General features: G+C 38.9%; 3 protein-coding genes across 8 annotated transcripts in view; 1 reads left to right on the top strand and 2 right to left on the bottom strand.

Annotated features, from left to right (window-relative positions):
* Positions 1 to 123: 123 nt before the first annotated feature.
* Positions 124 to 15,920, bottom strand: LOC105200376 (ras-related protein Rab-32). 5 transcript variants are annotated; one of them, XM_039448125.1, is made up of 6 exons: positions 5,890 to 6,840; positions 5,274 to 5,708; positions 4,255 to 4,814; positions 2,555 to 2,783; positions 1,875 to 2,200; positions 124 to 1,468 (listed from the first exon to the last, which is right to left on the bottom strand). In XM_039448125.1, the coding sequence occupies exons 1-6, from the start codon at positions 6,215 to 6,217 to the stop codon at positions 1,355 to 1,357; spliced, it is 1,992 nt and encodes a 663-aa protein (XP_039304059.1). In that variant the 5' UTR covers positions 6,218 to 6,840; the 3' UTR covers positions 124 to 1,354. The 5 variants fall into 5 exon arrangements, with proteins under 5 accessions (XP_039304059.1, XP_011166200.1, XP_011166202.1 ...); XM_011167898.3 differs by having other exon boundaries at positions 5,274 to 5,672; positions 5,890 to 6,837; XM_011167900.3 differs by lacking the exons at positions 4,255 to 4,814; positions 5,274 to 5,708; positions 5,890 to 6,840 and adding an exon at positions 15,449 to 15,920.
* A 148-nt stretch (positions 15,921 to 16,068) lies between these two features.
* On the bottom strand, positions 16,069 to 20,395 carry LOC105200378 (conserved oligomeric Golgi complex subunit 1). Of its 2 annotated transcripts, XM_039448124.1 has the most exons (10): positions 20,058 to 20,238; positions 19,705 to 19,872; positions 19,319 to 19,601; positions 19,046 to 19,247; positions 18,557 to 18,973; positions 17,571 to 18,477; positions 17,215 to 17,494; positions 16,937 to 17,140; positions 16,785 to 16,827; positions 16,069 to 16,323 (listed from the first exon to the last, which is right to left on the bottom strand). In XM_039448124.1, exons 1-9 carry the CDS (start codon positions 20,192 to 20,194, stop codon positions 16,810 to 16,812), a joined length of 2,616 nt encoding a protein of 871 aa, XP_039304058.1. In that variant the 5' UTR covers positions 20,195 to 20,238; the 3' UTR covers positions 16,069 to 16,323; positions 16,785 to 16,809. The 2 variants fall into 2 exon arrangements, with proteins under 2 accessions (XP_039304058.1, XP_011166205.1); XM_011167903.3 differs by lacking the exon at positions 16,785 to 16,827 and having other exon boundaries at positions 16,074 to 16,323; positions 20,058 to 20,395.
* Positions 20,396 to 21,006: 611 nt separating this feature from the next.
* Positions 21,007 to 27,741, top strand: part of LOC105200379 — a 41,962-nt gene continuing 35,227 nt past the window's right edge. Inside the window, exons 1-6 of the mRNA XM_011167905.3 lie at positions 21,007 to 21,146; positions 21,655 to 21,781; positions 21,906 to 22,035; positions 22,135 to 22,299; positions 22,515 to 22,719; positions 22,822 to 22,946. Coding sequence (XP_011166207.2) covers positions 21,128 to 21,146; positions 21,655 to 21,781; positions 21,906 to 22,035; positions 22,135 to 22,299; positions 22,515 to 22,719; positions 22,822 to 22,946 — 771 coding nt within the window. The 5' untranslated portion in view covers positions 21,007 to 21,127. The remainder of the gene's footprint in view (positions 21,147 to 21,654; positions 21,782 to 21,905; positions 22,036 to 22,134; positions 22,300 to 22,514; positions 22,720 to 22,821; positions 22,947 to 27,741) is intronic.

Genomic DNA, 27,741 nt, shown 5'->3' with positions numbered 1-27,741 from the left:
AGTAACTAGGTTAGTAATTAGGCTTTAGTAATATCTGCAGTTACGCTCCCATCATTATGATTCTCGACAAATATGGAAGCAAAAATTATATCAATGACTATGGAAGAAAAAGAAATTTAATACAGTTAAACATTTTTTTGCAATTATATCTTGTATCTATACAAAAAGAGCTAAAATAAGACAGGCATCGCTATCATTATCGTTAGATACTAATAGTGTATTAGGTACATTATATGTTTCGGAAAAGTAACATGTATAACATACACATTTATCTACAATTTTTGTAGTAACAATACGCGTCGCGTTATAAATCATATTATATAAAAGTGTAAATATACGAACATCGCTTAAAAAGTGAAGATCATTAATGTAAAATCTGAGTTATTTACAATGTACGATTACAATGTATACATATATATATGCATCTCTCGATATACATCTTACTACTATACGTATATACTTCTGTACGTAGATCTATATCAAGAACATTACATATCTTTGTATCTTTTTTTTCTCAACTCGGGAAGCAATACATTAAAGATTTTTATTATTCATTTGTCATCTGGAATTTCAGCTTAAACAATATATATCAGCAAATTTGTCTAAACGCGTATTATGTATAAAATGGTTATTTGATGTTTTAATTATAATCATGCAGTTGTGTAATTTGCTGCAATTGTGCGAACGAAGGCACAATGTTGTCGACAATTGAATTTGATAACTGAATTAAAATAAACAGCGTAATGGAAGTATCAATAGGAAGCATAGATTACTGTTTTTATCAAATTCATAGTACGTATATGTATATATGTGTGTGATCGATTTAATTACTCGAGTAATAAATAGTATTATATGCTCTTCACCACTCAATACACACAAGATTCTTAACTATTGCTATTAATAACGATAAAAGCAGTTGTATAAATAATAGTTATTTACAAAATTTTTGACAAACAGAAAACAGTGCTACGTACAAATGTACTTGAATTAATTTTATATATAAATGCACATATCAATTAATTTAAAAAAATGCAAAATTGATAATTTTATCAAAGTCATTATATTATATTATATTATATTATTATGCATTTTATAGCACTGCTTATAAAAATGTTAAAAAATGTGTTTAATTATTATCCTTAAATTATGGCTTATGCTGTATCTAAAAAATTATTTGGATTGGCAAACTCAAATAATTTTCGCACATTAAAATATTTTCGTTGAAAAATATGTAAATGCTTCTTGTTATAAATGGCAAAGCGTAAAAAATTATGATTATTTCATGGCATCTACGAACACACGTTGAAGTTGACGAATGGAAAATCGTAATCGAGAATTTGAATTTGCCTATTCGTCAGCAACTGCAGGATTTTTTGGAATTTGTCGGCGATTGACTTAACGCAAATCTCTCGTTATCCGATGGATCTTGGATGCCGTTGTCTCTTATAACTTGATCGTTTTGAAGTATCTGAAACAAAAATTTTGCACACATTTATTTGTTGAAAAAATTGTTAATTGCCATAACTGAATTAATATTAATACGCGCTGAGACGTTACACAATAATAGCAATCGTTTGATCACAAGTTTAATATGCAGATGCCAGAGATGCGGATTGGTTTCACGCCGATTAATTAATTATGCATCATAAGTCGATCATTTCTAGGGTGAAAGACGTCAATGACTAATCCGCTATACGTCACGCATAAAGCAAGTACAGTAAATCGTAAGCGATTGCATGACGCAAAGTCTCCACCTAGTATTAATATCTATCTTATATTTAAATCGGAATTATTTACGATTTATTTAATAAATTTGCTTTTCTACATTTACTATGATTTAATACGAAAGAAAAGCAACAGGAAATATCTCTTACTTTGTTGACGAGAAATCTAGCTGCTTCCTCAATATTAATATTCTCCTTCGCCGAGGTTTCGAACCAACCAGCGAAGTTCTTCTCTTTACAGTATTCGTCCATCTTGGCAGGTGAATTAACCAGACCTTCCTTCTGTTGATCACATTTATTCGCCAGCAGAACGCACGGTATAGGCGATCCGTCAGGAAGTTGCACTTTTGAATCCAGGTCCTGTTTCCATTTTACTACCGCATCTAACGTCGCGCTTCTCGTTACATCGAATACTATGAAAGCACCTACGGCTTCTTTGTAGTAAACTCTGGTCATGTTCCCAAATCTTTCTTGACCTACACAGAACGTTATTAAATATAAAAATTGGATTTACTAAATTTTAATTGTACGTAATTTTAATATTAAATAAAATATATATTGAACAAAGATAAATATTTAAATAAACATTTAAATATATAAAAATAAAGCTAAATTATATTATTCGCATAATATAATTCGGCTATAATTTAAGTTATTAATTAAACAATTTTAGAAACGTCTAAAATATCTAAGATGTTTCTCAAGTGTTTTTCAATGAATAGGAATAGAAAGTACTACATATGTGGAACGTTAATCTATTTGTCACATGAGTATTGCGTTTCATTATTAGTTTCAAAAACGAAAAAGAAACGTTGTGAATTACTATTGACCTGCGATATCCCATAACTGCAGTCTGATGATGGTGTGCGGATCCCAGTTCAGTACTTTGAGCGCGAAGTCGACGCCAATCGTCGCGCGATAATGTTGAGAGAAGAATTGATGCACGTATCGCTTAATGATAGACGTTTTCCCCGCCCCAAGCTCGCCGATTACTAATATTTTGTACAAGTGCTCCCGTTTCTCGCTTACTCCGAGATTTGATGCATTATTCGACGACGACTGAAACAATAAAAGAATATATAATAAATATTTGAACACGAGACGTTTTCTTCTGAATTTTTTTTTCCAAGATATACACTCGGGATAACGCTGCTTTCCTCCTCATTTTCACAGGCAGTGTATTAACTTGGTAGATAATAACCAACGATGCTAAAGACGTTTTATTAATCGAGGAAAAGATACACATATGATTTATCACAAATCATTTGACAATTATTAAGCATTACTTATATATAGATACGTACGAGATATATAAATTAAATAATTTTATATCTATATTAAATAGTATTATATTAATGTTTTAAACGAATCACTTGAATAGAACCTAAACCTAAAGTCGAAACGACTAAATTTTAATACTATCTATTATTTTTCATCTTTAGTAACTATAAGTGAGACTACATTGTTAAAAAAGTTTTGTAGAAACGCAAATACTTGCGACGAACCCTGAGCCACTTCCATTCTTTCGGTTGCACCTTCCACTTGCCAAAATCTAACGTTTCTAAATTTCGCCAAATTTTTAATTCCACGTCCATGTTCGCACTTTCTAGATGCCTGTACGCTTCTAAAAATCGATGTATACAGATATGCTCTTCGCGAATGATCTTACTGTTGTAACTCGCGCGAGCGAAATGAACCGAGAGACTTGCATGTAGGAGAATTATCCCCGAGTTTGTCGTGGGGGACGACGCGCGAGAACTATAAATACAACACAATAAACCTTTCGCGTCTTAACGAATGTATTATCGGTAATCTGAATAATCATTATCGAACTCGAAGAGAGTTGCAGATCGTCATTTGAAATTTCTACTTTGATTAATAGTAAAATCTTCGTCGTGAATGGAAATATTATTTCTATTCAATTTTCCTAATTTTGACCGCAACTTTGGTCATTTATGTACACATGTTTTTTCTCCTTAAATGTAGACACGATAAAACAGATGAAACCATGTAATTTGAAACCGTAACAGACGAGAGCACACGAAAAATAAAGAGGCAAAAATACAAGCAGATCAGTATCAGAAAGGTATCGCAAAGGTATACCACAGTGTGTGACTGGATTAGCAATAGAGCCTCTAACGCAATCTTTTCGCATGTGATATCAGAGTATTAAATCGATTCACGTCAAAAAGTTTTTCTATAAATATACAGGAGAGGTTATCGCAATTTGTTTGGTATTTCCTTTTGGGTTTCTCAAAAAAGGAACATTAAGTTTATATTGATTCTTTCATCAGTTTTAGTTACGTAGAGCTTCGGTGATTTTAGCTGCACCTGTGTGCACAACTGTGTCAATGTGGAATGATCCAGACTATCATATTTCATCGACACGACGACGAAGCTGTACTATACATTCGTGCAATACATATTTCGTTGCATTTCGAAATTCAATATCGCTATTCAATAGCAGAAAACGTCCAAGTTAAAAAATCAATGGAAAACAACTCTACTGCTTCTACACGATGCATCTCACCTCAAGGTGGTCGATGGGTGCCATGGCGGAGTAGAGTTCTCGATAATTGTTGCCTGTATCGTAATCCTCTGACAAATCGTCGTCGAGGGAGTTGTCGAAGGTGGAGAAAGTGTCAAAGGTTCTTACGCTGATATGCCGCACTTTTTTCTTTTCTTCTTCTTCTTCTTCTTCTTCTTCCCTGCGCTGTTGAAAAAGCTCGTTGGTGGTGGTGTTCGATGGATCGTTGTGGATGTTAAGGTCAATCACGATCTCGTCCGAGCGGGTCGCATCCCTGGACCACGAATCAAAGAAGCGTTGCTGAAATATCGCTCGTTTCTCTTCTAGCAGCGACAGCTTGCGGCGAACGAATGACGATGTCGAAGGCATATATTCCGAGGAATCCGAGGAATCGTATTTCGCTTTTACTCTGCTTCTTATCGCTGAGCCCTCCGCGAGTTTCGCTACGTTCGTCTCGCTACGTTCGGGCCACCTCGACAACGCGTACGGAAGCGTCGAGCTGCATCGCTCGTCGGAACGTGAGACGTTATCTTGATTCTCTTGTTGTAAATGTCGTTTAGTGTCTAGAGAAATTTCAAGATGTGTGACTGTTACAGTGTGTGTCTTTACAATCGGTTTTTCGATTAATCTTAAATAATATTCAGCGCTTACAACGTTGCTACAGTGCATTACTACGGCTGCCAATAATCCGTGTAGTTCTAAGTGCATTATTGAGAGTAGGTTGAGCATAAAATAGGATAAGCAATAAAATTGATATAAAAAAAGAAATCAAATTTAAAAAGTCGTAATTGCATTCCATAAAGAATTTAGATATATGTTTATATACTTTTAGAAAAGACATACATGTTTCTAGACGTTACTTCTCAAAGACCGCAAACGTAGCTCCTTAGGATTTATTTCATAAAACTATGTCAATGTTCTTAACGACGATTTTGTTAAGAGCTAAATATCGCGGAATCTTTCGCTTTCAATTTCGTGCAGCTATCTGTACCAACGATCCATAGCATCCATACAAGGCTCACCCTGCTGAATGGTTTCCGCAATGCTCTCGATGGTCAGCGACGGTGATTTGCATTGCACTACGCTGATGGTCTTCTCGAGTAGCTTTTCTGGTTTCTTAAGCTCCTCCTTTGTCCCTTTTTCCCTTTTCAAGGCGTCGTCGTTCTTCGTAGTGTGAATATATGTATGAACGGGCGAGTTTTGCGAGGATTGGCTTTGGGATCGACTACTGTTGCCACCCTCCGGAGTATGTCGCGGCTCTTGTTGTTCCGAGGACATGCGAAATTTATTCAAGCTCAGCTTACGCACCAGCGAATGCGATTTCTTTTTCTTTTTCTTCAGGCTCGCGCTCGAAAACACATCGGTCATCAATTTCGACTCTTTCTCGTCCCCGAGCCGTTGCGAATGCTGCTGAGATATTTCTGAAGTGGAAGAGAATCGTGAGTCAGGAAAAATAGCTGTTTGAAAATTGTTGCTTTTGTGAACAAATAAGCGCGTTTTTTTCCACAATTTTATATTTAGTAATGTGAAAGAAAAATAAAAAAAACTCGAAATGTAGATGCTAAAAAGATTCTCGTCGCTTTGCTATCTATTTCACAGATGAGAAGCGCAAAGTTCATCAAACACGTCGGGATTAACCTTTGTCATGCTGTTTCGCTTCGAAGTGGGAGGAGATGTCGGTTCCACGTGTCTTCTTCTTGATTTTAAATAAGTTACCTTCGCGGAAGCTGTTCTTGAACGCGTCGAATTTACCCCTTTTTCGGTCGTCCGTGTTGACGCTGGCGGAGAGAGTCGCGACGCTGCCGCTAGTCAAGGTATCGAGACTGGAACTGCTGTCACCCATGGTGATGTATTCGCCCGAGGTGCTGGCCACGATCGACTTCCGCTTCTCCTCCTCCGACGAGGAACGCGCGATCATCGTGTCCGGCGAGCTGCCACCATCGTTCGTGCTCTTATTGCGATCCATAATGTTCACGAGAGAAAAGGAGAACGCGGTAAATGCGTACGAATAAATAGAGAAAAAAAGAATAACGAAACCAATTTTTTATTTCACTATACGAATGTCATACGAACAATTTGCTTGCAAGACACTGTTTTGGCTTCCCAGCTGCACGCTGGAAACCTTACAACACTGCACACCGAATTCGATCAGCCTCGAGAGCAGATAATTCACTTAACCCTCTTCTTTTTTTCCTCTTATGCACGCACAAGTTTTCTCCTCGCAAGCTGTGAAACGTAGACTGAGAAGGAAGAAATCCGAAGATCCAAAAAAATTTTCGACAACGGATCGAATTCTTGATTTGTTTGGTAATTGTCAGAATGTCGAGAAATAACTAACTATGGAATTTAAGGGATAAATAGCTTCGCAGGTTTTATTATTTTTGCTTTTAAACAGATATTTCAGATATGAACTGATAAACAATGTTATAAGAAAAAGTTTAAAAATTTCGGAAAATTCGAGAATGTTATTTGTCACAGATATGTGAACACTAAATAAACTCTTATATTTCTCTAAAAATTTTTACAATGCATTGTAGGCACTACATTGACACAGCAGAAATCACCTCGTGGAATACTGATTAAGATATTAAATATAAAAAACACGATATTTACGATCAATAATAATAAATGAAGATTAATAAAATTAAATAAAAAATTAATTATATATATATATATGTACAAAGTGACCAAAGAAACTGCAGGCTCAACGGCGTCCTGAGCCGTACTAGATGTTAATATAAAAATATAAGGGGCTAATGGGGGTGGGGCATGCAAGTATCTCCCACCACGTCAGTCGGCTACATACCGGTCTTATGTTCTTTTCAGTATGTATGAAGAATATACTTATGTGTATGTAAATCGTATATACACCTTTGCAGTTATCGTATCTTTGCCTTTAAAGCTACGTATATATCTGCGTAATATGTATCGTTGCCTTCAAATTCATGTGGATTCTGTCTACGTATGTATATGAGCGTTGGCTTACCACGGGTTTCTCCCTCAAGTATTACACTATATTACTATCGCGTATAATAAACGCGTTTTTAAAATTCACTATGGTTCGATGATAAGCGTAAATATAATGTAGATGCAAGCAAATTATTTAAAATATTTATATGCGCAAATACTATGCTGCGTAGCGAAATAATGTACGCAAGTTTCATCATCTTCCATAAAGAACAGTAACGCATCCGTCAAATATTCAAATTTTCGCTCGGTCGTTCAAAATTATTTAGATCTTCTAATATACGCCGAATAGAGTTAAGCAACTCGCGGTACTTCGGTCCGAAAAATTGGGGACCGTCTCTTTCCGACTTCCAATTTTAATATAACGTGATGCACGTTGGAACGATTTTATAAACCGCCCGATTCACGCGCCTCGCAGAGCGCGTTCCATTCTTTGATTAAACCGGGTCTTTGTGCTATTATTCTAACAATTAATTAGTCGTGATGGATCAGCCGCTGATAAAGAAATAATGCGATAATATGGAACTAATGCGAAGATTAAAACGAATTTTTCTATTCGTAATCTTAATTGGCCATGCGCCATTACGCGTGCGTCGTTAATTTATTTCGTTTGTTTTTCTTTCGCGTTGTACGCAATGCATTTCGAATGTTTGCGTACAACGCATTTCTCAATCGTTATGTTAATCTTTAGATATAAAAGATTTCAATGTACAAAACATAAACTGTATTCAGAATTAAATCTCAATTAATTATTATTTGAATTATATTAATTTCCTTAATTAATATTTAATTAATGACATTTAACAATACATTTCGCATCATTAATTAAATATTAATTGAGAAAATCGTTGATAATTAACGTGCATTCGCAATATATAAATTCCAAATAATTCCGAAAATACGGTGAAGATCGTAATTTCTAAACCGGTAATCATCGTTCAACCTAGTTATCCTATCGAGTTATTACTTTAATCATTACATTGTGCACATGTATGCACAATGAAAGCGTGTTAGTTTCTTTCTATAGAAAGTGAGTACAAAGAAATACGTGTAGCTATTGTGGTAAGACTCACAAGCCGCTGGTATAGAATGACATGCAAGGGAGAGAGAAGTTGCAGGACATGTTGGTCAACAATCTCAGGTATTCATAACATCCTTATATTTGCAAGAGATTCATAGCGTGCGGTTATAAAGACACGTAGGACCCTCGTTTGCATGATTACCAGGAAAGGCCAGGGAGTGAAGAAACAGTTTGGAAAACAAATCTGTCAATTCTTGTCTCGAAAAAAGAGATTTTGTTACGGTCATTTTTTCACATGATTCCCATTACATCGTAAAACGATTAAAGTTTTTAAATTTAAAGCTCAATTTTATACAGCTAATCAAATAAAATAGTATAATCAAGATTTGGATTTTGAAGCTGTGGATCATCCCTCGTACAATTTTGAACAACACTAAATGACTTTCGCCTTCAGAAATGACTCTAAAAATTAGCCAAGTTTTTCTTCTTTTTCCTTGACTTTTTTTTACTTTTTCTTATGCATCATGATTACAAGTATCATTGAATCGGAAAATGAAACGGACTTTAGTAAAAACTGAAAGATATAAATCAGCGATATATTGTAGAACGTAAGAAATAAAGTTCTTTCTGTAGCACACACGCGATACAAAGAATGCTAACAGGAAATAGCCTTCTCTTCACTTCCCATCGACGTAACGTATTACATCACGAGTAAAATCGACGTTCCGGTAGTTAGTGACGAATTATACATCTAATCTAATTGTAACGTCCCACATACCGCCAAAGACAGATCTCATTGCGTTCCGAGCAAGTAAGTCGGAGAAAGTATCTCTCGATAATTATAGCAACTTGCGGTGAAGAAAAAAAATGTATCCGACACAACGGAGGGCAACGCTTTCGTGAGAAATCACATTACGATGCACCTGTCGAGGCGCGAGGCGCGAGGCGCCCACGAATTGCGCAATCAACGGTGAAAGGTGTTTTTAATAAACGCAATTTAACAGCTAGTTCACGCGGATCTTGAAGCACGATTGAAATTTATGCGACTCGCGCGTGACAGAAACGCGAGAGAGAGAGAAACCAGACCCACCTTTCTCGCGGCTCTGGCTGCCTCCTGTTTGCAATTCTCGCTGAAATTCATATTAAGATCGAGGTACAGGTGATTGTTATTTAACAGAAGCGCGGGCGGCTCCATCGGCGGTGGATAAGCTTCCTTTTTGTGCCTCAAGCGCCTCTCGGTTCTCTCTTGCCTCGTGCGCAGCACAAGCACTACGTTTCGGTCCAGCATATCTCGATTCGAATCCGGGAATCTCGACCGGAGAGAGTCGGACAGATTTATTTACCCTTCCGTAACACGCGCGACGTCCGATCGAATTTTTTTCGTAACACTGCACCACCTGGATCTAGCCACTACGCAGCCAGGCAACTATTCCGACACAATATTATCACGAGACCATATCGAGATCAGGCGTGGCGGTAAAAGAGAAGCAGTAGCCACGAAGAGAGAACGTCTTTCGTTTTACTCTATCGCGATGACATATCTATCTCGTCGTCGTGCCCCAATTTGTAATCGCGACCCGCCGCGCGATAATACTCTGTATGATCTCTAATTCTCGCTTCTTTCTATTTTTTTTTCCCCCTTTCGATTCGGAAGAAGAACGCCGGAAACTTGTCGTAATTTCGCGATAATGCAACGCTCGAGAAGAAATTCGTAAATCGTGGTCGTAAGGGAACGATAGTAACGGACAGTGTGCGCCGGATGAGTGCAAAGTCCCAGCATTTATTGGTTCGGATTAGCCCGAACGTTATCGTCTACCATGTTATCGGAACGAGCGAGGCGCCTACAAAAAAGTGCTAGGCGCCTCGCGAGCATGATCGTTTTTCGATGTGCGTATACAAAGCGAGGTACGGAGGAGGAAAGGAGGAAAAAGGCGCCATCGTAAAGATGAGGAAGAGAGAGGATTACTGCGACAGATGGACTATGGTTCACGAAGGCCAGTGACCTCCGAAAACCCTAAGCGGATGTGACTCTTGTTGATTCGTCTAGAAACAGCGTGTGTTGTGTCTCTGCTTACGTTAGAGTCTGTCTGCGGTCAGAGATCCGAAACAATCCTCTAATGATCGTAGCGCCAGCGGTAATCGATATCGAAGAGCTCGCGCCACTTCCTATTTTATTTATTTCGTTTACCAAAGAATTTAGCATGATCGACCACTACTGCAGAGAAGGGAAACGCCGTGTTGTTTACGCGCTATCGATCGCACTGGTTGCTGCATCGCGTCAGATACCCCGTACGCGTGCCAACCGCTTGAACGAATAAAAAAACTCATCGATGAATGAAAATGAAGAAATAAAAATCATAATTGAAATTATATGTAAAATCACCAAAAAATATTATTTCAGCATCAAGATCTTGCTACGACCGTGTAGTAGCTTTTCTCGATTTTAATTGCATTACATAATTAAAAATTATGATGTAATTAAAGAAAATATGACATAATTAAAAATTATGATCGCGTTATCGCTGTCGTCAGTTCGTTTATCAGAGATTAACAGCAAGTTTCGCCATCCTACCAAGAAACGTCGAAATTATGTTAGTGGGGTTGTTTTCGTATCTTGTTGCAAGAGCAGAAAGAAAGCACGAGAGGCGATCACATGTTACAACAAGAATGACGACGCGATTCCGTGGTTGCACCCGGTTACAATCAACGTGGAACAAGCCTGGGATACGCCCGTGTCCCGCGGTTTCATCGCCGGTGTTCTTTCCCGGCGTCGTGAAACCTCATAATCGAATTACACCGATCTCATGACACGATTACGTATTCGCCCCGATTCGTGCGTCCTTCGACAACTTTTTCTAACTCTGTATCGGAGCAAGTAATATAATATACATCGGTGACAAATGATACATCGCGAATGGTATTGCGCTTTACCGGACTGCGTATCGAAACAATCTAATTAAACATACATGTGTTACATTACGACAAAATGCGGATTAATTTACGATTAATCATAATTACGCACGACCCGAAGATGAACCAATTCGATATCAGTCGCCATAAATAAACGTGGAAACATTGCGAAAACGCGTTTTATTCTTTCTTTAAGGAATGAAACGATGTCAAGCGATATCTATTCCGGAATAGATGGGAAATCGTACGTCAAATGGAATTAGAAACACAACAATCCTCATCTATTTAGACAAGTACAAATGAATGCAACATATGATAACTGATTATAAAAATGAGATAAACATTAAACAATGGTTTGCGCGCTTCTCTGGCTGGCGCTAAAAGGTCAACGCAATTGTTTTGTACGAGAAAGCCATTTATGTAGTTTTGACAATGTAAAGCAGAGAATAATTCGCTCGTTTCGAGACGAATGACGATGAAGAGACAGATAATTTGAATTGTTTATTAATTTAATTTAAAAGAGAAGACTTAAGAGTTGAGATAATATGGTTCGAGTATCGATCAATATTTACTCGAGAATTGCACATGAGTTTTAAAAAAATGGAAGAAATTTAATCTAATATGATTAAATTGTTGACTCGCTGACCACTGTGATATTTTTTAATCTTTATTACCGGTCGACGGATATAGATGCAGCAATAGCTGCCAAAAAGACAAAGTGCATGATGCAACCGTATAATGCAGAGCGTTACAAAATCCTATGTGTTACCGTGATAAATCATCAATAAAATATTTTACATCCATTATGCAGCAAATTGCAATTTCCTCCATTGGTATTCTCAAAATTGGTAAATAATCGTACAAAGATCATTTTGAATATAACTATAAAAACAAACTTATTATATAATAATTATAATTCTATATCGATCAATAATTCATTTGTTTTTGACAAGAGCAGAAAAAAATTTGTTTTCGACAAGAGTAGAAAAAAATTCATGACGTCAATTCAAAAAATAAATAATGTCTGCCACTGATATCCGAGCTCTTGAAATTTAATTTCGTTTTATGAGAGAATCTTTTTCTATCTCGATAAGTTAATTTTAGGAATCAGTATGACCTTTGTCGCTGTTTAACAAATATACTGTCCCGTACCAATGTGATATTGATAAGGATCGTCGCCGCGCGCTTTGCTTGGCTAATTACATGATACAAATTAAAAAAAAAAAAAGAAGTCAAAATTTAAAAAGAAAGAAGTTTTAAAAGAAGTTACCAAGTCGATATTATCAAGCACAAATCCGAAATGGTAAAACTATGCAAAAAAACCATCCTCTTAAATAATGATAATCAAAAACCCATTAATTTCTGTCGCAAAAATAATCAATTGTTTTATAAACAATATATCGAGATGATAACGAATACCTTTTTTAAACTCACGATAATGAAATATTCGACTAAATGTTACGTTATTCACGTCGTCTCAGAGAGAGAATTGAATGAATCGCCAAATGGCGCTTATCCGCCAGATTATCAGCGAATTACAATAAGCGTTTTATTCAAACGGTACATTTGCCACCATGATGCAGCGATGCATGGTAAGCCGAGCCTATCAGAAGAGCGGATGGGACAAAATAATTGCTAATTAAGATTAACACAGCTATCCCTGAAATAAAAATAAATAACGTTGTGTCGTATTTAAAAATTAAGCTACTTAAATGATGTAACTTATCAAACTGTAGCTTGTCAAGAAAAGAGAAATTTGTACCGTTTGAATAAAATAAAACTTTTTACTTTACAAACTATTCGAGGTTTTTAAAACTAGTTGATGTTTACTAACTAGTAGGATGAAAACATCGAAAGCACGCCTATCGATTGAAAGTAAATTTAGAAATGAGATACATACAAAGTATCAATTACATTGAGATCACGATCTCATTAGGACGGAAAACGATCTTAATCGCGATACCAAGATTACGCGTGAATCCGTGGGTTCGTCAAACAATGATACACACAGAGAACGCAGTAGCGAATATTAAAGAAACGATAACGATAAGCGACAATATATTGACGCAATATCTGGTTAAGCTTGTTTTCTCTCAAGAGATGTCTTAATGATTCATTTATTAATCATTTAGTTTCATGCAACTTTTTAAGTCGCTGCACGATAAAAAAATATTAATTCTACGAAAAATCTACGTCAAAATTAAAATTGATATATACCGGCACGCAGCGTTCTACTGCCTGTGAAAAGTAACTTGAGTTTATTTTTGGTATCTAAAAATCGAAAAGGTACAGATCAATGTCGAAGACGTTCGCCAAAGATATCCCAGTTGCACGTAACGTGTTTTGCGCAGTTCACATATAGAAAGTATCTTGCATTTTACATGTGCAGTTTTACGACCAACCCCTACGTTTCGCGAACATGCGGTCATCTTTGTCGATAGGTCGCTTCTTTCCGACTGCATCGTGACTCTTCGTGGCAAAATAGTCACGACAAAGTGTTGCATACTCCTCAAGAATAAAGAGCGAATGCGTAATATATTGAATACATAAAGGTAATAAAATTTGTAATAAATTTAATTAAAAAGTCTTTCTTAACGCGGGCTGTCTTAATGCTTAACGAAAGATTGGTATTTCCCCCTCATCATTATAGAAATAACCTCAAGCTTAAGAAATGATACGTTGATGAAACGGGTGGTGAAGATGCTTAATATCTTACGATGATCGATGAGCTCGCCTTCGAAAGGCTGCACGATGCAGTTGTGTGGCAGAATATTTTTAGAAATAATTCGATCTCGAACACCTCTTCTCAGCATCCCTAAAATAATTACAAATCTAATCCAATTCAGGTCATACCGTAAGATATATAAAATTCGAATGTTTACAGAGTGATATGGCTTAATTTGAGGAAAAATGCGCGCAAGAAGATACGATGGAAGAGAGACCAGTTTGTTCAATTATTTGACTATATCGCACTGTGATGTGCAAAGCTTGATAGCAAAGAGAAAATTTTTTCAATATCTTAATACTAGTGAAAAAAGGGTAAATTAGATTAACAATCATTTCTATATATTATTAAATATGTAATATATACATGATTATTATATATAGTTAATCTTTGCGAAGATGAAGCAAACGCGCATCTTAGCGGAATTAAAAAAAAATCTGCATAGGTTTTCGGGTTTATTTTTCGCATGCAAAAAAAGTTACTACCGAATTCCGATATCACAACCTCGGCAGTTTAGTCAATTGCCGACAGATTAGATAAATCGAAGTCTTACGGAGATTATCACGGCTCGACGCTTGACCATGATAAATTTTCCCGTGATAATCGCAGGTAAGCGCGTTTTCAGTGTGCCCTGCCGAAGAAAGATAATTAAAGCACGTGTCGATTGCAATCGATGTACAACGGAATTCTCGCACTTCATTACCGAATGTGACTGCGTGTATCCGTATCTGATTAATCGAGATCTTTTATGAGCGTCTGATAGATGAAAAAAAAATCACGTAAACAGGACAAAGGATACATTTACTTTAATCAACGTGCGACGACGACGAAGCGCATCTATGCGCTTCTATCGAAGACATTGACGCATCGTAAATAATCAAGATAACATGAACTTTATCGCTTAATCCGTACAGTCGGAAAGTTTACTGAACGTAGATGCGCTCGAATAAATACGAAAAATTGTTTATTTTACAAAAAAATATATTTGTTGTACCGATGGTACATATTACTTTTACGACGTGCAGAAAATAAAACGAGCGTAGGCCAATCTCTTTTCGCAGCCCAATCGCGCGTTTCATCCTCGCTCCGCCGAGTTTGCCTGAGTTTTCGAATAATAATTTTTACTGTGAAACGTAAAATTTCTACTTCGGACAGCCGCCTTAGCAATCTCTCCGCTCGGTTTCTATCTAATCGTAAACGAGAAGACGGTAAAAAAAAGAGAGAAAGATACGTTTGCGAGTAATCGCGGTTGTTTGGATTATTCAAGACGCGCAGGGATTTGCGCAAATATTCGCACGTGGGGCGACCAAACGCTCGGAATTAATCCAGATTCTCGATCATGGACGAACGTTTACGAATACCGGATCGCGGAAAGGAGTTTCGATGGTAAAACTCCGTTTCGAGGATGCAGAAGAGTCCCCCGCGACCCGGACGGATGGCGCCGCGTCGCGAGCCGAGTTCAAAATCCGGCGCGCCTAGCAGACGGCAGACGGCGGACGGCGCCGGTACGCGCGACATTTCGTACGGATGAAAAAAAGAAGGGAAAAAACGATCGAGTCGACATCGACACTCACCATTTGGGGGGTGGGATGGTTCAGTCGGGATCCCCGGTACTCCTGCAGCTGAACGGATTCGTATCGTCGCTTCTTCTTCTGATGCGAGCGCGAACGTCTCACGACCGATATCACTACAGCTGGGCCCATCCAGCCATCTTACCATATATCAAACGTATACCAACGTATACTACGTCGCGCTGGCGTGTTACGCCGTCGAACTCTTCCCCCATCACCCTCTTTGTCGCCGCACCGCGCCGCGACGACGACGATTGCGTAACGTTCCCACCTTCCTCGTCGCTCCCGTGCTCGTCGAGTTCTTTCTTTCTCTCTCTCCTTCACTCTTTCTACTTGCTCTTATCCAGCGAGTCATCCTGCTTGTCGAATTAAAGTTTGCGTCGTGATCGCGAGCGACGCCACTGCACGGCAGGATAAAAACTCGGCTTCAAAAACAAGAAGGAAAGAATGAATCCTGAGAAATGCATCCACTACTCTCTCTCTCTTTGCAGAATTCATGAATAACTTGGATGACTCAAATTATAAGTAATCGTTTGACAAGCCCAAGAAGAACTTGCAGTCTTCATCAATTGCAGTCTTTTGGTTTGATATAAATCAATCTCATTCCATCCAAAGATCAAGCGTTCTATTAAATTTTATAATACATATTTATAGATTAATTTATTTAACTGGTATAAAACAGATAATAGATAGTAAAAAGATATTTTTTACCAACATATTATTTACAATGTATAATATTTACAATATTCTTAAAATAAGAAAAATAGTTAATTGCTACTGCCAAACCAATCTGATCCCATAGCGAAAAACGCAGCCGCTCCGGACTTTATTGCACTAGTAGAATCATTTTTTACAGGTTCCTTCGTTACTTTCTTGCGCTGTAAATAAATACAAATTTTAACATAAAAGACAATTATTTTATATGTATACAAACAATATATTAACACGACTGTGTTAGCACCAATTGCGCTCTCGGAAAAATAGATTTTTCGAAAAATATTTATTAAATTATGTTGAGAATCTTAGCTGGATAGCAGTTGTTATTTCCAATTGCATTTATATTGTATTGGGTCATTAAGTATAAAACTTTACGCACACGTGTGTGTAAAGTTTCATACTTAATGATCCAATATATTAAATTACAATTACAATATATTTTCTTTTAACAAACTCAATGTAACATGATCTTTACATAACTTTTTTTATCATTTGAAATACAAATAAGTAACATAATAAGCAACATAAAAGGATGAATCAAATTATACAATCGCATTAATTCAAAATTGATTAGTTGCGTTAATGCAAAGTCACGCCATGCCAAATCGCTTTACCGGCTTACCAAATCTATTCGTGATATTTTTATCTCATTCAAAGAATAAAATCTAGGAATAAGTATATATGTTTACTTTAAAAATTAATAAATATACTATTTTAGCTTGATAATTTTACTATTAATTATATAACTGATATAGAAGAGTATTTGATACAAACCTGCGTTTTATCAGGTATTGGCACCGATAAAATTGATAAATTCCTTGTTGGAGCAGTTACAGTTAATGGCGGGAACCATGGTGCTCCCGTACAAACAGCTAGTACTGCAGGAGGCTCGACTTTGTCATTGCCCGTATGTTCATGGCGCGCACCCAATGTCGAATGTAATTGTTCTAAATGACTAATCAGGTTTCCAAATATCAACTAAAATAAAAATAGTTATTGTAAATTTTATTGTAATCACATAAAATCTCTAGTTTCTTTAATAATACACTTACCAAAGACCTTTGAACGGATTTTTTAACGTTGGTATGGATGAACGGATTAAAGACATCATAATCGAACGGATCTATTTTCGCAAGCACTGCTTCGCACGTTTTGATTGATAATTCATTAAGAATTTTATTTTCATGAGGCACCATGAGCAATGTACAATATCTTATATCGTATAGTACTTGAAACGCTTGCTTTTGTCTAATGTCTATATTTTTAGATGCGTTAAGATAATAATTAAATAATTCTGTAATGATGTTTTCGATAATTTGCTGCAGTACCCTCCTAAATTTGAAAAATAGAATACATCGTAATAAATAAAATATCTCAATTTTTGTTAGCTATTGCAGAATTTACTTACTTTGGAAGCGTATGCGGTATAATCTTATTTAAATCTTTGCAGATAGCGATCAAGAATTTTTGTAAAGGTATCGATGGTTGATATGGTATTAAAATTTCAGACTTTATTCGTTTTCCCTCTCCAGATTCTTCTTCGATGGTAACTTTCTCCCATTCCGAAACGATCCAATGGACGCGCAGCCCATCAATTGGCTCTCTTAATATGTATTTCTTCATATGTTCAGATATTTTAGCTTTATATACATTAGCCCAAATGGACCACATGCAAGTACTTTCTTCCTTTAAATTATCGCAAACAGCTTGCCATTTAACATTCGTGATGGTAATCCCTGATACTTTCGTCAAAGTAAAACACTTGTTTAAATTCGGACACAAACTAGTTAATGCAAAGAGAAATCTTGCTAAAACTATAGCATTTATATTCCTTTGACCATGTTTGGGTTTATCATTGACGCACGTGTTCTTTATAAATTGTACAAGATCTTCGATCTTTTCGGTACTAATCATTTGCAAATGCTCTTGAACTTCATTACGATCGGAGAATGAATTTGCAATTAAAGATATGTTCGCCGAAAGCAAACTATCTTTTATTGTTATTACTCGTTCAGTCTCGTATAAATAATGCTCAAGATCGGACAATAGTGCACATAGACTTTCGTCAAATTTTTCACACAATTTCATCACATTTGGGGAATATCCTTTAGCCTTCATTAGCAATGATCTCTTGTTATCTAATCCACCATTCTTTGTAAGCTTTTGCGGAATGTCAGTGGGAGAATCTTTCCAAATAAACCACCGTAAATCGTGTTCCGGAAATTCGAATTTATCATGTGCTATTTTATCAAGCAATTCCACTATATCGGATTTTAAATCGGCTAGCGTAGCCGTCCATTTATCCGTTATAATACCTGTTAACAAATGATTATTAATTATTAAAACAAATGGAGTTTTTATTCTTTTTTTTATGTAGATATTATATAAAATTACATTTTGCACGTTTAGTTATAATAGGTTGAAAGAACTCCATCCAGAAACTTATTCTTGGTAACGAAAGCTCTTCCCATATGGAATTCCAATTTTCCGGAAGATTTACATTGATAGCTTCTTCCCGAACATTATACAGGCCTTTAATAGAAACTATTAAATCTAATAATTTGGTGACTTCGTGATTAGAAAAATCATTCACCCACTCCAACCAAAATTTAACGCTCTCTTGAAGAGCTGACAAAGAAAAGCTTTTTGGTATATCCTGAACGAATGGTTTATGATGTTTAGTAACAGATGGCAAAAACTCTTCAAGTAAATCTTGATCTAAATCCAGTTGTGATAGCAAAGAATATGCCTCTTGATCTTTTATATCCGTTATAAACTGTAAGACTAAGCCTCCTGGTGCATTATCTGCATCTATAATCATATTGTAAAATATATTAAAATTTTATATTTGCTTTAAATTAGGATTATAAAATAAATACTTACTTATAAAACATGAATATATTAAATGAATAGTTTGTATAAGTATCTTCATACATAACTTCAGTTTATTTTTGACACTGTCATGGCTCTCTCCTTTAACAACAGATTTAATGGCATGACTTCTTGTGAATATTAATCTTTCTAAAAGATCCACGAATGAAGATTCATTTAAAAACACGAGAGACGCCAAGCAGTTTGCAGCATTCTATAAAGCAAATGTATCATAAGTAACTAACGATTAAATATCACAAAATAAACAACAATTTGTATACCAACTATAGTTGAAACATCCAACGACTGCAATATTTTATTGCATTCGTTAGATATAATGCCCTTAAACTGCATAATAACATCCCACTGCTTTGAAACGATTGGATATCTATGCGACAGCTCGCCGCTGCCAACTTCAAACATTAGACTGTAATTTATATGTTGCGCTATTATGTATAACTGTGTGGCGAATAACAAATTCTGATTCTCGATGCTCGTCCAAATGTATTGTGGAATGTCCATTAAGATTTTAATTTGTATGATAACAGAGTCAAAAACATGTCCTCTTCTACAAAAAAAATTTCCAGTTTAGATTCCAACGCTAACATGATAATGTTTCATTTTCTATATACTTTCAGATATTTGCAAATAATATTTAAAAAAAAGATTACTTGTCCAGCTTGTCTTCAACCGGCTCTGTCTTGAAGCCAATAAGATATTTCTTTTGCAATTCTCTAAAGTTATCCTCTATATTAGCAATTCTTGTGGTAACTTTCTCGGATGTTATTTTCATTTTTCCAATTGTGTCGGCAGCTAATATTAAGTCTCGATATCTTTCCCTAAAAATCATTAGTGTAAAAACATACCAACAGATTTCTTTTTCCAAGATTTGACATAACTTTGCTTTCGAATAATGTACTTTCTTATAAGTTTTAAAATAATAAGACAAATCGATAAAGGAATAAAAGATAAGGAGTAAAATACATATATTTAAAAAATCAAGCTAGAGTTGAACGAGTCTTACCCAACTAAAGTTCGTAATTCTATTTTCTTCCTATCGCTCTCCAGTTGAATCTTCTTCTGAATCTCCTCGATCTCTTTAATGGTGTGCTGCTCGAACAGCTTGTTTATGTCCAAGTCCAAGTAATTTGTCGTTGTCATATTTCTGACGTTTCGTGCACTCTCTCCGGGACTAGTTAAAGTAAAAAAAGCCCTGAAGAGCCCAGTGCCCACGTAGCTCAGAGGTTAGATCCGCAAATCGGTCCACCGTCGACTGTTTTATCGCGTATCGATAACGGGGCCAGTTGAAACGTCATTCGACAGATTTCCGTTAGTCGGCGCCGCACCTGTACTCGTTGCACCTGCGGATCTCCTTCTGGGAGTTTCGTGCTCCGAAAATGCTTATCAGGGGGGAGGCTCGTCCCTAACGTCGAGTACAGCTAACCAAGTCGACGAGGTGCCGTCGAGGACGGTAAATTCCAAGTTCTCGCGTCTTCGGCAGGCGGTGCGAACCGGCGACGGGAATCGGTGAGACCGGAGGTGCGCTGACATAATCCGATCGTCGGATCGCCGTGTGGAGTGTGTGGACGAGGAACGCCGAACGCCGAACGCCGACGAGCGCCGAACGCGCGCACGGTATTGGTATGCGAGAGCTCTTTGTCGCCGTGGGAATTTCAGCGGATCCGTTTCGCCTTGCGTTCCGGACGTCCCGAGGAAGGTTATGTCGTCGGTGTAGCGTCGCACGACTCTAGATCGACTCTACACCAGCCGGCTGCTGCGGACTGCCCGTCGCCTGTCGTCGCCGTCGCCGTTATCGGGCCATCGCGTCATCGTTCCGGTCGTCGGAAAACGCGAGGAGCGGTGATAGCGAGCGATGAGATTTTTCATCGCCCGGTGACATTCCCCCGCCAGCGTGGTGACAGCAGGTGTGTCCTCGGTCTACGGATGTGTGCGCGGGTACCCCACCACCGATCCCGCGCGAGTCACCGACATCGAGCAGTTCTCCGGTTTCTCATCGGTTCTCGCGATTTCGTCGGCGAGACGGTAGCGATGATGCGTGCTACCGGACCAAAAACAACCTAATCGGAGGCTCCGATGACTGTCGACAACACGGGTGAGCATGTCTCCTCGATTCGCAGGGCGCCTTCGCCTTCGCCTTCGCGCGGTCTTATCTCGGCCGACGGGCAAATGGCAAAGTTGCGCCGCTCCGCCACTTTCTTCTCTCCCTTTTTTCTTTTTCTGGAATTAGCACGTTCGTGCAAGGACTCGCGCCGCGCCGTGTTGCTATTTTAGCGCTCAGCGCGAAGAATCGCCGTTCGCCAAGAACGAAAGTTCTCGTTTAAAGTTAGGGTTACATCCGAATGAACTACCTTGGCACTTGGTATGCAAAATTCCTCCTACCAATAATATGCATATCTTAAAAGGAATTGAGACAGTATTACACAATAAATAATTTCATGATACAAAACATGTTTACACGTGCGGTTCTCGATTACGATATACCAAGATGGTAAACTGATTTGTTGAATATAATTATGTTATTGTATAAAAAAAAGTGAAATTTTTATATAATTTTGTTCCAAGCAGAAAAAAATAATCTTGTCTGTACATTTTGAATGCAGATTACCACAAGGCAAAAAGGATGAGTACCTCACTAACGTCACTTCAGCCAAATAGCCAAAGCTTAGAAAGGCAGAAACATGTCAGAACAACGACGGAAAGACTCTACAACAGTCTTACCAAGAAAAGGTTTGCTCATATTAATATTAGTCACTAGTATTAGTCATGATAAATCTCTGATTTAGTTGTATGTACGTTGATGCTACTTTTCTTTGAATTATCTCGTATATTAATTCACCTGGTATGATTCTAGGAAAGATCCAAAGCAAACAAATATTCAAAGAATGTGGCTAAACTATGAAGACTGCAAAGATGACTTTTGGGCTGCTATAAGGTCTAATTATGATTATATTATGGATACTAATTTAATCGAGACTTGCAAGGTAAGTTTGAGTTATTTTACAAGTCATTTTTGAATTTATGCACAGAGATGCAAGATGAAACGTAAACGTTAAACAATTTTGTTTTTTAATGTTTTTCAGGAGGCAAATGGTGAACTAACATGGGACGAAACAGACGTGTCAACGCAATCATGGAATTTGAAGGAAGTCAGCAATCAATTTTCAGAGCTTTACTCGTGGTTAAGAATTCTTCAAGAATTGGTCTATTCTAAGGAAGAAAATCTTTTAGACAAAAGCCTGCGTGCGGTATGTATCGGTGAATCTAAAATTTAAGCCGGTATTTATAGCTATAAATAATTTTCAATCTTTGATCGAAAGCGTATTTAATTGAAGATTCGTACATTTATTCACTTTTCTCTTTCAATCAAATATTGAAAATTATTTATGACTATGAATACTAGTCTTAAAGTATACGATAAAAGTACATCGCATAAAATAATTAAAAAAATTGAATTAATTAGGCTCACATGGAAGAGCTGCGACGCAAGGCGTACAGACGCAAATTGTTCAATGAACAAGCGGAAAAATTAATTTCTCGCGCCCCTGCTTTAAAAGACGAAGTGGCATGGCGTGTAGATCACTTGAATGCAAAATGGGAACTAGTTGAGCAAATTATGGCGCCTATAGACCGATCAGTATCTAGTCAACAAGCAGATATATCAGCAGGTATTATACCAGCGGGGACTGTTGCCTTAAAAAAAAATTACACGTTTTTCAGCTAATTATGTGGTTTATCGTTATGTACATGTAATCAATTTGTTTCAATAGATTTTGAACGCGAAGTGAAATGTCTAAGAAAATGGTTACGAGAAATGGAGTCGCGTCTTCAACCTTTGAGCTTCCACATCAATTGGACTCTACCAGAACTGGAGGAAAAAGCGATAGAGCACATGGTAAGTAACGTACTGCTTTCTATTGTTATATTTACGTAGTTGTTACGTAATGAAGTTATTAGTATTTTTCTACCTCTCTCATTCATTGGTAAGTTTCGCCATGTGGCACTTTTTATGCCAGACATATGCCAGATGTCCCTTTGGGTCTCCCTTTTATTTTTCTTTGTTTCCTTTGACTCTATTGAAACGTCAAGTGAATCTGTTTTGTAGAAAAGACTTCTTGAGTAGAGAAACATAGTATGTGCTCCAATATAATTACTTTTTCCATCCAAATTATATAATAAGTAAGTGTTGAAAAAATCACTGTGAGTCTTTATATAAGGGAAAATGTACGTCTTAAAAGTTTTCCTCAGGAAAATTTAATTTTTATGCGTGTGCTCGTTCTGGTCTTCCTGTTTTTTCTTTTAGAAGTAAATTGGATTTGGCGTAAAATGCACGAGGCGGAACGGAGCATAAATATGTTGATGAATTAGCTCGACTAGCCGGGAAGCAACAAGTTTATTAACCGATTTAATTGTTAACGGCGAAGCGGGAACGCTAGGGAGCGGCACGATTCGGCGGAATAACGTTGGAACGTGCTAAGAATAATGCCGCGTTGGCCGAGCACGTGCGTACTGGGCTGAATTTTCGCTAGCTAAGACCGGCCTACGGCAACAGCGTAAGCGTAAGAGAAGCGGATGTGATGGCGTCCCCAGTCCCCAGCTAGGGTGGGGAGAGCGAACAGTCGGCGCGTACCCCACGTTCGTTGTTTTGTTCCGGGCTCCGATCTTTGCCGAGGCTCGCGTTCGGACGCAAACGATGCGCTTCGTTGCGCGTTGGAGAGACTAGCAGCTGCCTGCCGGCTGCACGAGCCGACAGAGTTCGCCGTTCCACGGTCGCCGCCGGTGGACGGGCACGTTACAACGAGCACGTTGATCCAAGGTTCCCTTCCTCCTCGTCCTCTCTTCTTTCTTTCTCTCTTCCTTCCCCTCCACGTTCATCTTCTCGTTCTTCCTTCTCTTTCCTTCTCCCTAGTTTGCCTCATTCCATTTGTCTAGTTCTCAACCCTCTTTTTTTTTTTAGAGCATTGCTATATTTAAACGCAAATGGTGCGCGTCTTTTGTGTTTGATTTGTGATCGTGGCATCCCTCGCGTAGCTTCGTGCAACGCGCGTGGCTCGTCTTTCCGGCTTTTGTACCACCGGCGCACATCTCTCACACCGGCCAACGTGGTCTCTACTCCGGTTTTCAAAAAGCAACGGGGGTTCTTGCCGGCGAGAAATCTACGATCGCAATCGTCGTATAGTACCGTGGGTCAGCCAGACGAGTCTCTTCTTCCTACGGGTTTAACCGGCCGCCACTCGGGTCTTCTCTCTCTCCCCCCTTCTTCTTTCGCCTCCTACTCGTTTTTCCATCCGTCCGTCCATTCGTCCGTCCCGTCTAACCGAGACATACCACGGTACTACGCTTGGAGCTCGAATCTCTTCGCGCGGTCCATTCGACGTGATTTCTCTGCCGCCGCCGCCGCCGCCGCCGCCACCGCCACCGATTACCGCGAACAAACCCTGGCGTGACCCCGCACGGCGCGGCGTGGCGAAGGAGTCATTCATGCGTCGTGACGAGCACGAGTGCGACGAAACCACCGCGTGGAAGCGGGGAACCGGGGCTTCGAGACGTTCCCGACCCGTCGTCTCGCCGTCTCGTCGTCGTCGGTCTCTGTGTCGGCTGTGAAGAAAGAAGAGGAAAAAAGAAAGAAAGAAAGAAAGAAAGAAAGATGCGCTTCGTTACCGAAGCTTGTGAGTGCTCGTAGTGCTACAGTGGATGCTCTCGGTCGCTCGGCTTCTCGCCTCTTCGTATAGTTCCTCTTCTTGTGGATACGCGTGCTATCTCGCTTTCGCGCTGACGTACAACGGTGCGCCGCTTCTTCTCTTCCTCCTTCTCTTCTTCAGCATAGTGGATATACATTTTGGTAAGCCCTCGCGATGGAAAATTTATCGCTTCTTTATCTAATTGCACGAGCAAGTTTCTCAGGAGTTTCTCGTTCGAGTATCGATTGGCCCATGGCACCGCGCCTGAGGCCGATGAAATAGAATTGTTTCGGAGCACGTGGACGTAAAAAGTGCGGCGTGGCGCGGCGCGGCGGTAAAGATAATGGAATTTAGAACGTGAAAGTCGGTGTTCCGAGTTACGATCGGAGAGAGACGCTATATATTTTCTTGCCTGGCGCGCTCGTTGCATCCATTCTCAATATTTTATGCGCGTTGTTGCTAACCGAAACCTAATTCCCTCGCGTCGATCTTGCTTCTCTCCTCCGTGAGTTTTTCATTCGAGATAACACCTTGAGCCAATTCCGACCATCCGCGCGGCTCTCTCGCGGTGTGCAACGCGAGATTGAGATTCATTGTGATATTTGTCCCGTTATTGTTGCACCGAAAAACACAATGAAACAATGAAGCAATTACAGCAAACGCTATCGGCCTTATCTGAGTAAATGCATCTAGGATCGTGCTTGCCTCTCGAGCGAGAAACCATCATTACATATATCGGATTTTCCTTTCATAAAAGAACGAAAGGAAAATCGTCGTGTAAAAAGTTACGTTGCTCGCGTTGGTATTTTATTTTCGATATTATGTCAATTCTCAATTCCGCATTCGATAAAGCAAAGGACATAAAATATAATAATAACAGCCGTTATCATCGCTATTAAGATCATGGAAGCCAGGAAGCTGCGCTCACGTTTCGATCAATCGTATACTTATCATATCTTTAATTACATACCACGAACCCATCGATCCTCGTTCGTGCTCCGGTTTTATTACACTCGAGCTCCGGTTCACATATTATTTTCCACCGCGTTTGGTCATCGACACTCGACGCGTATCGCGATGCGTGGATGCTCCGTTGAACGACATTCGTGGATGTTGAAGTCGGTCGTTCGAGGTCAAGCGAGTTCACCAGTGGAATTGTCCGTATAAAGAGAAAGTAGATCTTTGTGGAATTTTATGGAGTCAGTCGCACGGAGTATCCGGTAATCACGCCGATTGCCGGATCGTTAGTCATTGAATTAAATTTAAATTTAATTATCTGGCCAAGAGGAAAGGAAAGGGAAGGCATCGTATCCTCCCATCCTTTCGACTTTCTATCCAAGTGCTCGCAATCGACTTACGTCATAATATCGTCAAAAATGATTCGTTTGTCGGTTATTTGCCAGTTGCATATCGTTTAAAAGAGAAAGTTGGGATAGCATCGGTCGGCTTGACATCCAGCGGTCCGCCCGGCGATAATGGTTAATTAATATTTCGAACGATTCGCCGACGCAACGTGCAGCAACGGATGCCTGAACTCGGAGAAAATAAGTGAAGCTGGACACTACCGCCGTTTGGCTTTTGGACCAGTTAAGAGTATTTTTGGAAGCGCGCACGGTCGCGCTCGTCACATCGCACGGAACTCCATACTCGCGCGATATTAGGACGACGCTCGTCCTCCTTCCGAAAGAAAAACTAGCTCACGTTAGAAACGTAAGCTATACCTATATTTCACGACCAGCTGTGACTGATTTTAAATAGACGGTCTCTTTATGGTGAGGCGAGATCAGGCCGCGCGGCACTGCGAATTCTATTCCGCGTAATATCGTGTTAAGTTAAATTAGATTCCTGATTAATACGACATCCGCGTGATTATGTAAAACGGAATTGCATCGTGCACACTAGTGCACGGTGCACGGTGCACGGTGCACGTGCACACAAACGAGCCGCGCGGTATCTTTTGCTGCCTGCTGTGTTTACATTTAACTCGATTTTACAAATCGATCTCTCGCGAATAAAGTATTGTCGCGCGACATTTATCAATTCTAAAGTTATCGATGGAATGCGAATAGATCATCTCGATATACGTTGTTGTTGACACTACTTTTAACGATGTTTTGTATCGTACGCTTTGTGCGAATTTGTAAACTTTGTGCCTGTCTTATCTTCTTAACAACGTGTGATAAAAAATGTTAATACTCGTGATGATAAGATTGCAAGGGATTCGTAGATACAAATAATATCAGCTTAATTTAAGATTCAAACGGTTAGGCGTTCGATAACAATAACGCTTCGCGAACTTTATCGGCGTATATGTGTAATTGGTCACTTTGTGGGCAGGTTGTAGGCAGGTATAACAAGTCTCAGTGGCTATGCCGTTAGAGCTCCGTTCTAAAATTTACGAGATGTTCGCGAAACCGCAGATCCGATCATTGACAAAACCCAAGTTATTCTACCGTGGAATACAGTGGGATCCGGTCGAATAAAAACGCGGTGACGAGAAATGAGGTGAGGACGGCCCGGATAACTCGGTTAGCAGCTGCGAACGGAAGGTCCCGGATGCAATCTTACTCGTCGCGCGTTCCGCCTTCGCCAATGCACCTGCGATATATTGCGTTAAAAGAACTCGAGTCTTCGAATTATTCTGAATTCAAAACGAGACTAAATTGCCGAGTAGCGTGAAGAAAAGATGAAACGTTTGGGCGACTCCTATACGGCGACGGCTGTATCTTCTCTTCTCTCGTACGGAGGCTGTAATCACTTCTCGAGTATGCATCGCGCACGCGATACACGATCGCGAGGATACGCGATGGAAACTCGCAGTGTTCTGTCGTGCTGTCGTGCTTGCGTCACCATCACGCGCGGTGGTGTACTGCGCGAGTGAAAGGGAATAGAAAATTTTTACCAGCTGATATTTTTTTACGACGCTCTATGAACGCGAGATTTACGATTACGCGGTGCATAACGTTGAGACGCGAAATCAGTACGTGCGTACACCCAATCCGTTTGATT

The sequence above is a fragment of the Solenopsis invicta genome, chromosome 4 (assembly GCF_016802725.1).
Source record: "Solenopsis invicta isolate M01_SB chromosome 4, UNIL_Sinv_3.0, whole genome shotgun sequence".
Lineage (NCBI taxonomy): Eukaryota > Metazoa > Arthropoda > Insecta > Hymenoptera > Formicidae > Solenopsis > Solenopsis invicta.
Note: the sequence above shows the minus strand (reverse complement) of the source record. Positions and strands in the feature narration are given on the sequence as shown.

Excerpts from the sequence above, each read along its gene's own strand:
- LOC105200376 (XM_039448125.1), bottom strand. The coding sequence starts at position 6,217 with ATGGATCGCAATAAGAGCACGAACGATGGTGGCAGCTCGCCGGACACG. Across the intron at positions 4,815-5,273 it reads TGCGGAAACCATTCAGCAGG|ACACTAAACGACATTTACAA; the intron begins GTGAGCCTTGTA and ends AAATTTCTCTAG. Across the intron at positions 2,201-2,554 it reads GCAGTTATGGGATATCGCAG|GTCAAGAAAGATTTGGGAAC; the intron begins GTCAATAGTAAT and ends CGTTCTGTGTAG.
- LOC105200378 (XM_011167903.3), bottom strand. The coding sequence starts at position 20,194 with ATGACAACGACAAATTACTTGGACTTGGACATAAACAAGCTGTTCGAG. Across the intron at positions 17,141-17,214 it reads AATCCGTTCAAAGGTCTTTG|TTGATATTTGGAAACCTGAT; the intron begins GTAAGTGTATTA and ends TTTTTATTTTAG. Across the intron at positions 16,324-16,936 it reads CAATACCTGATAAAACGCAG|CGCAAGAAAGTAACGAAGGA; the intron begins GTTTGTATCAAA and ends ATTTATTTACAG.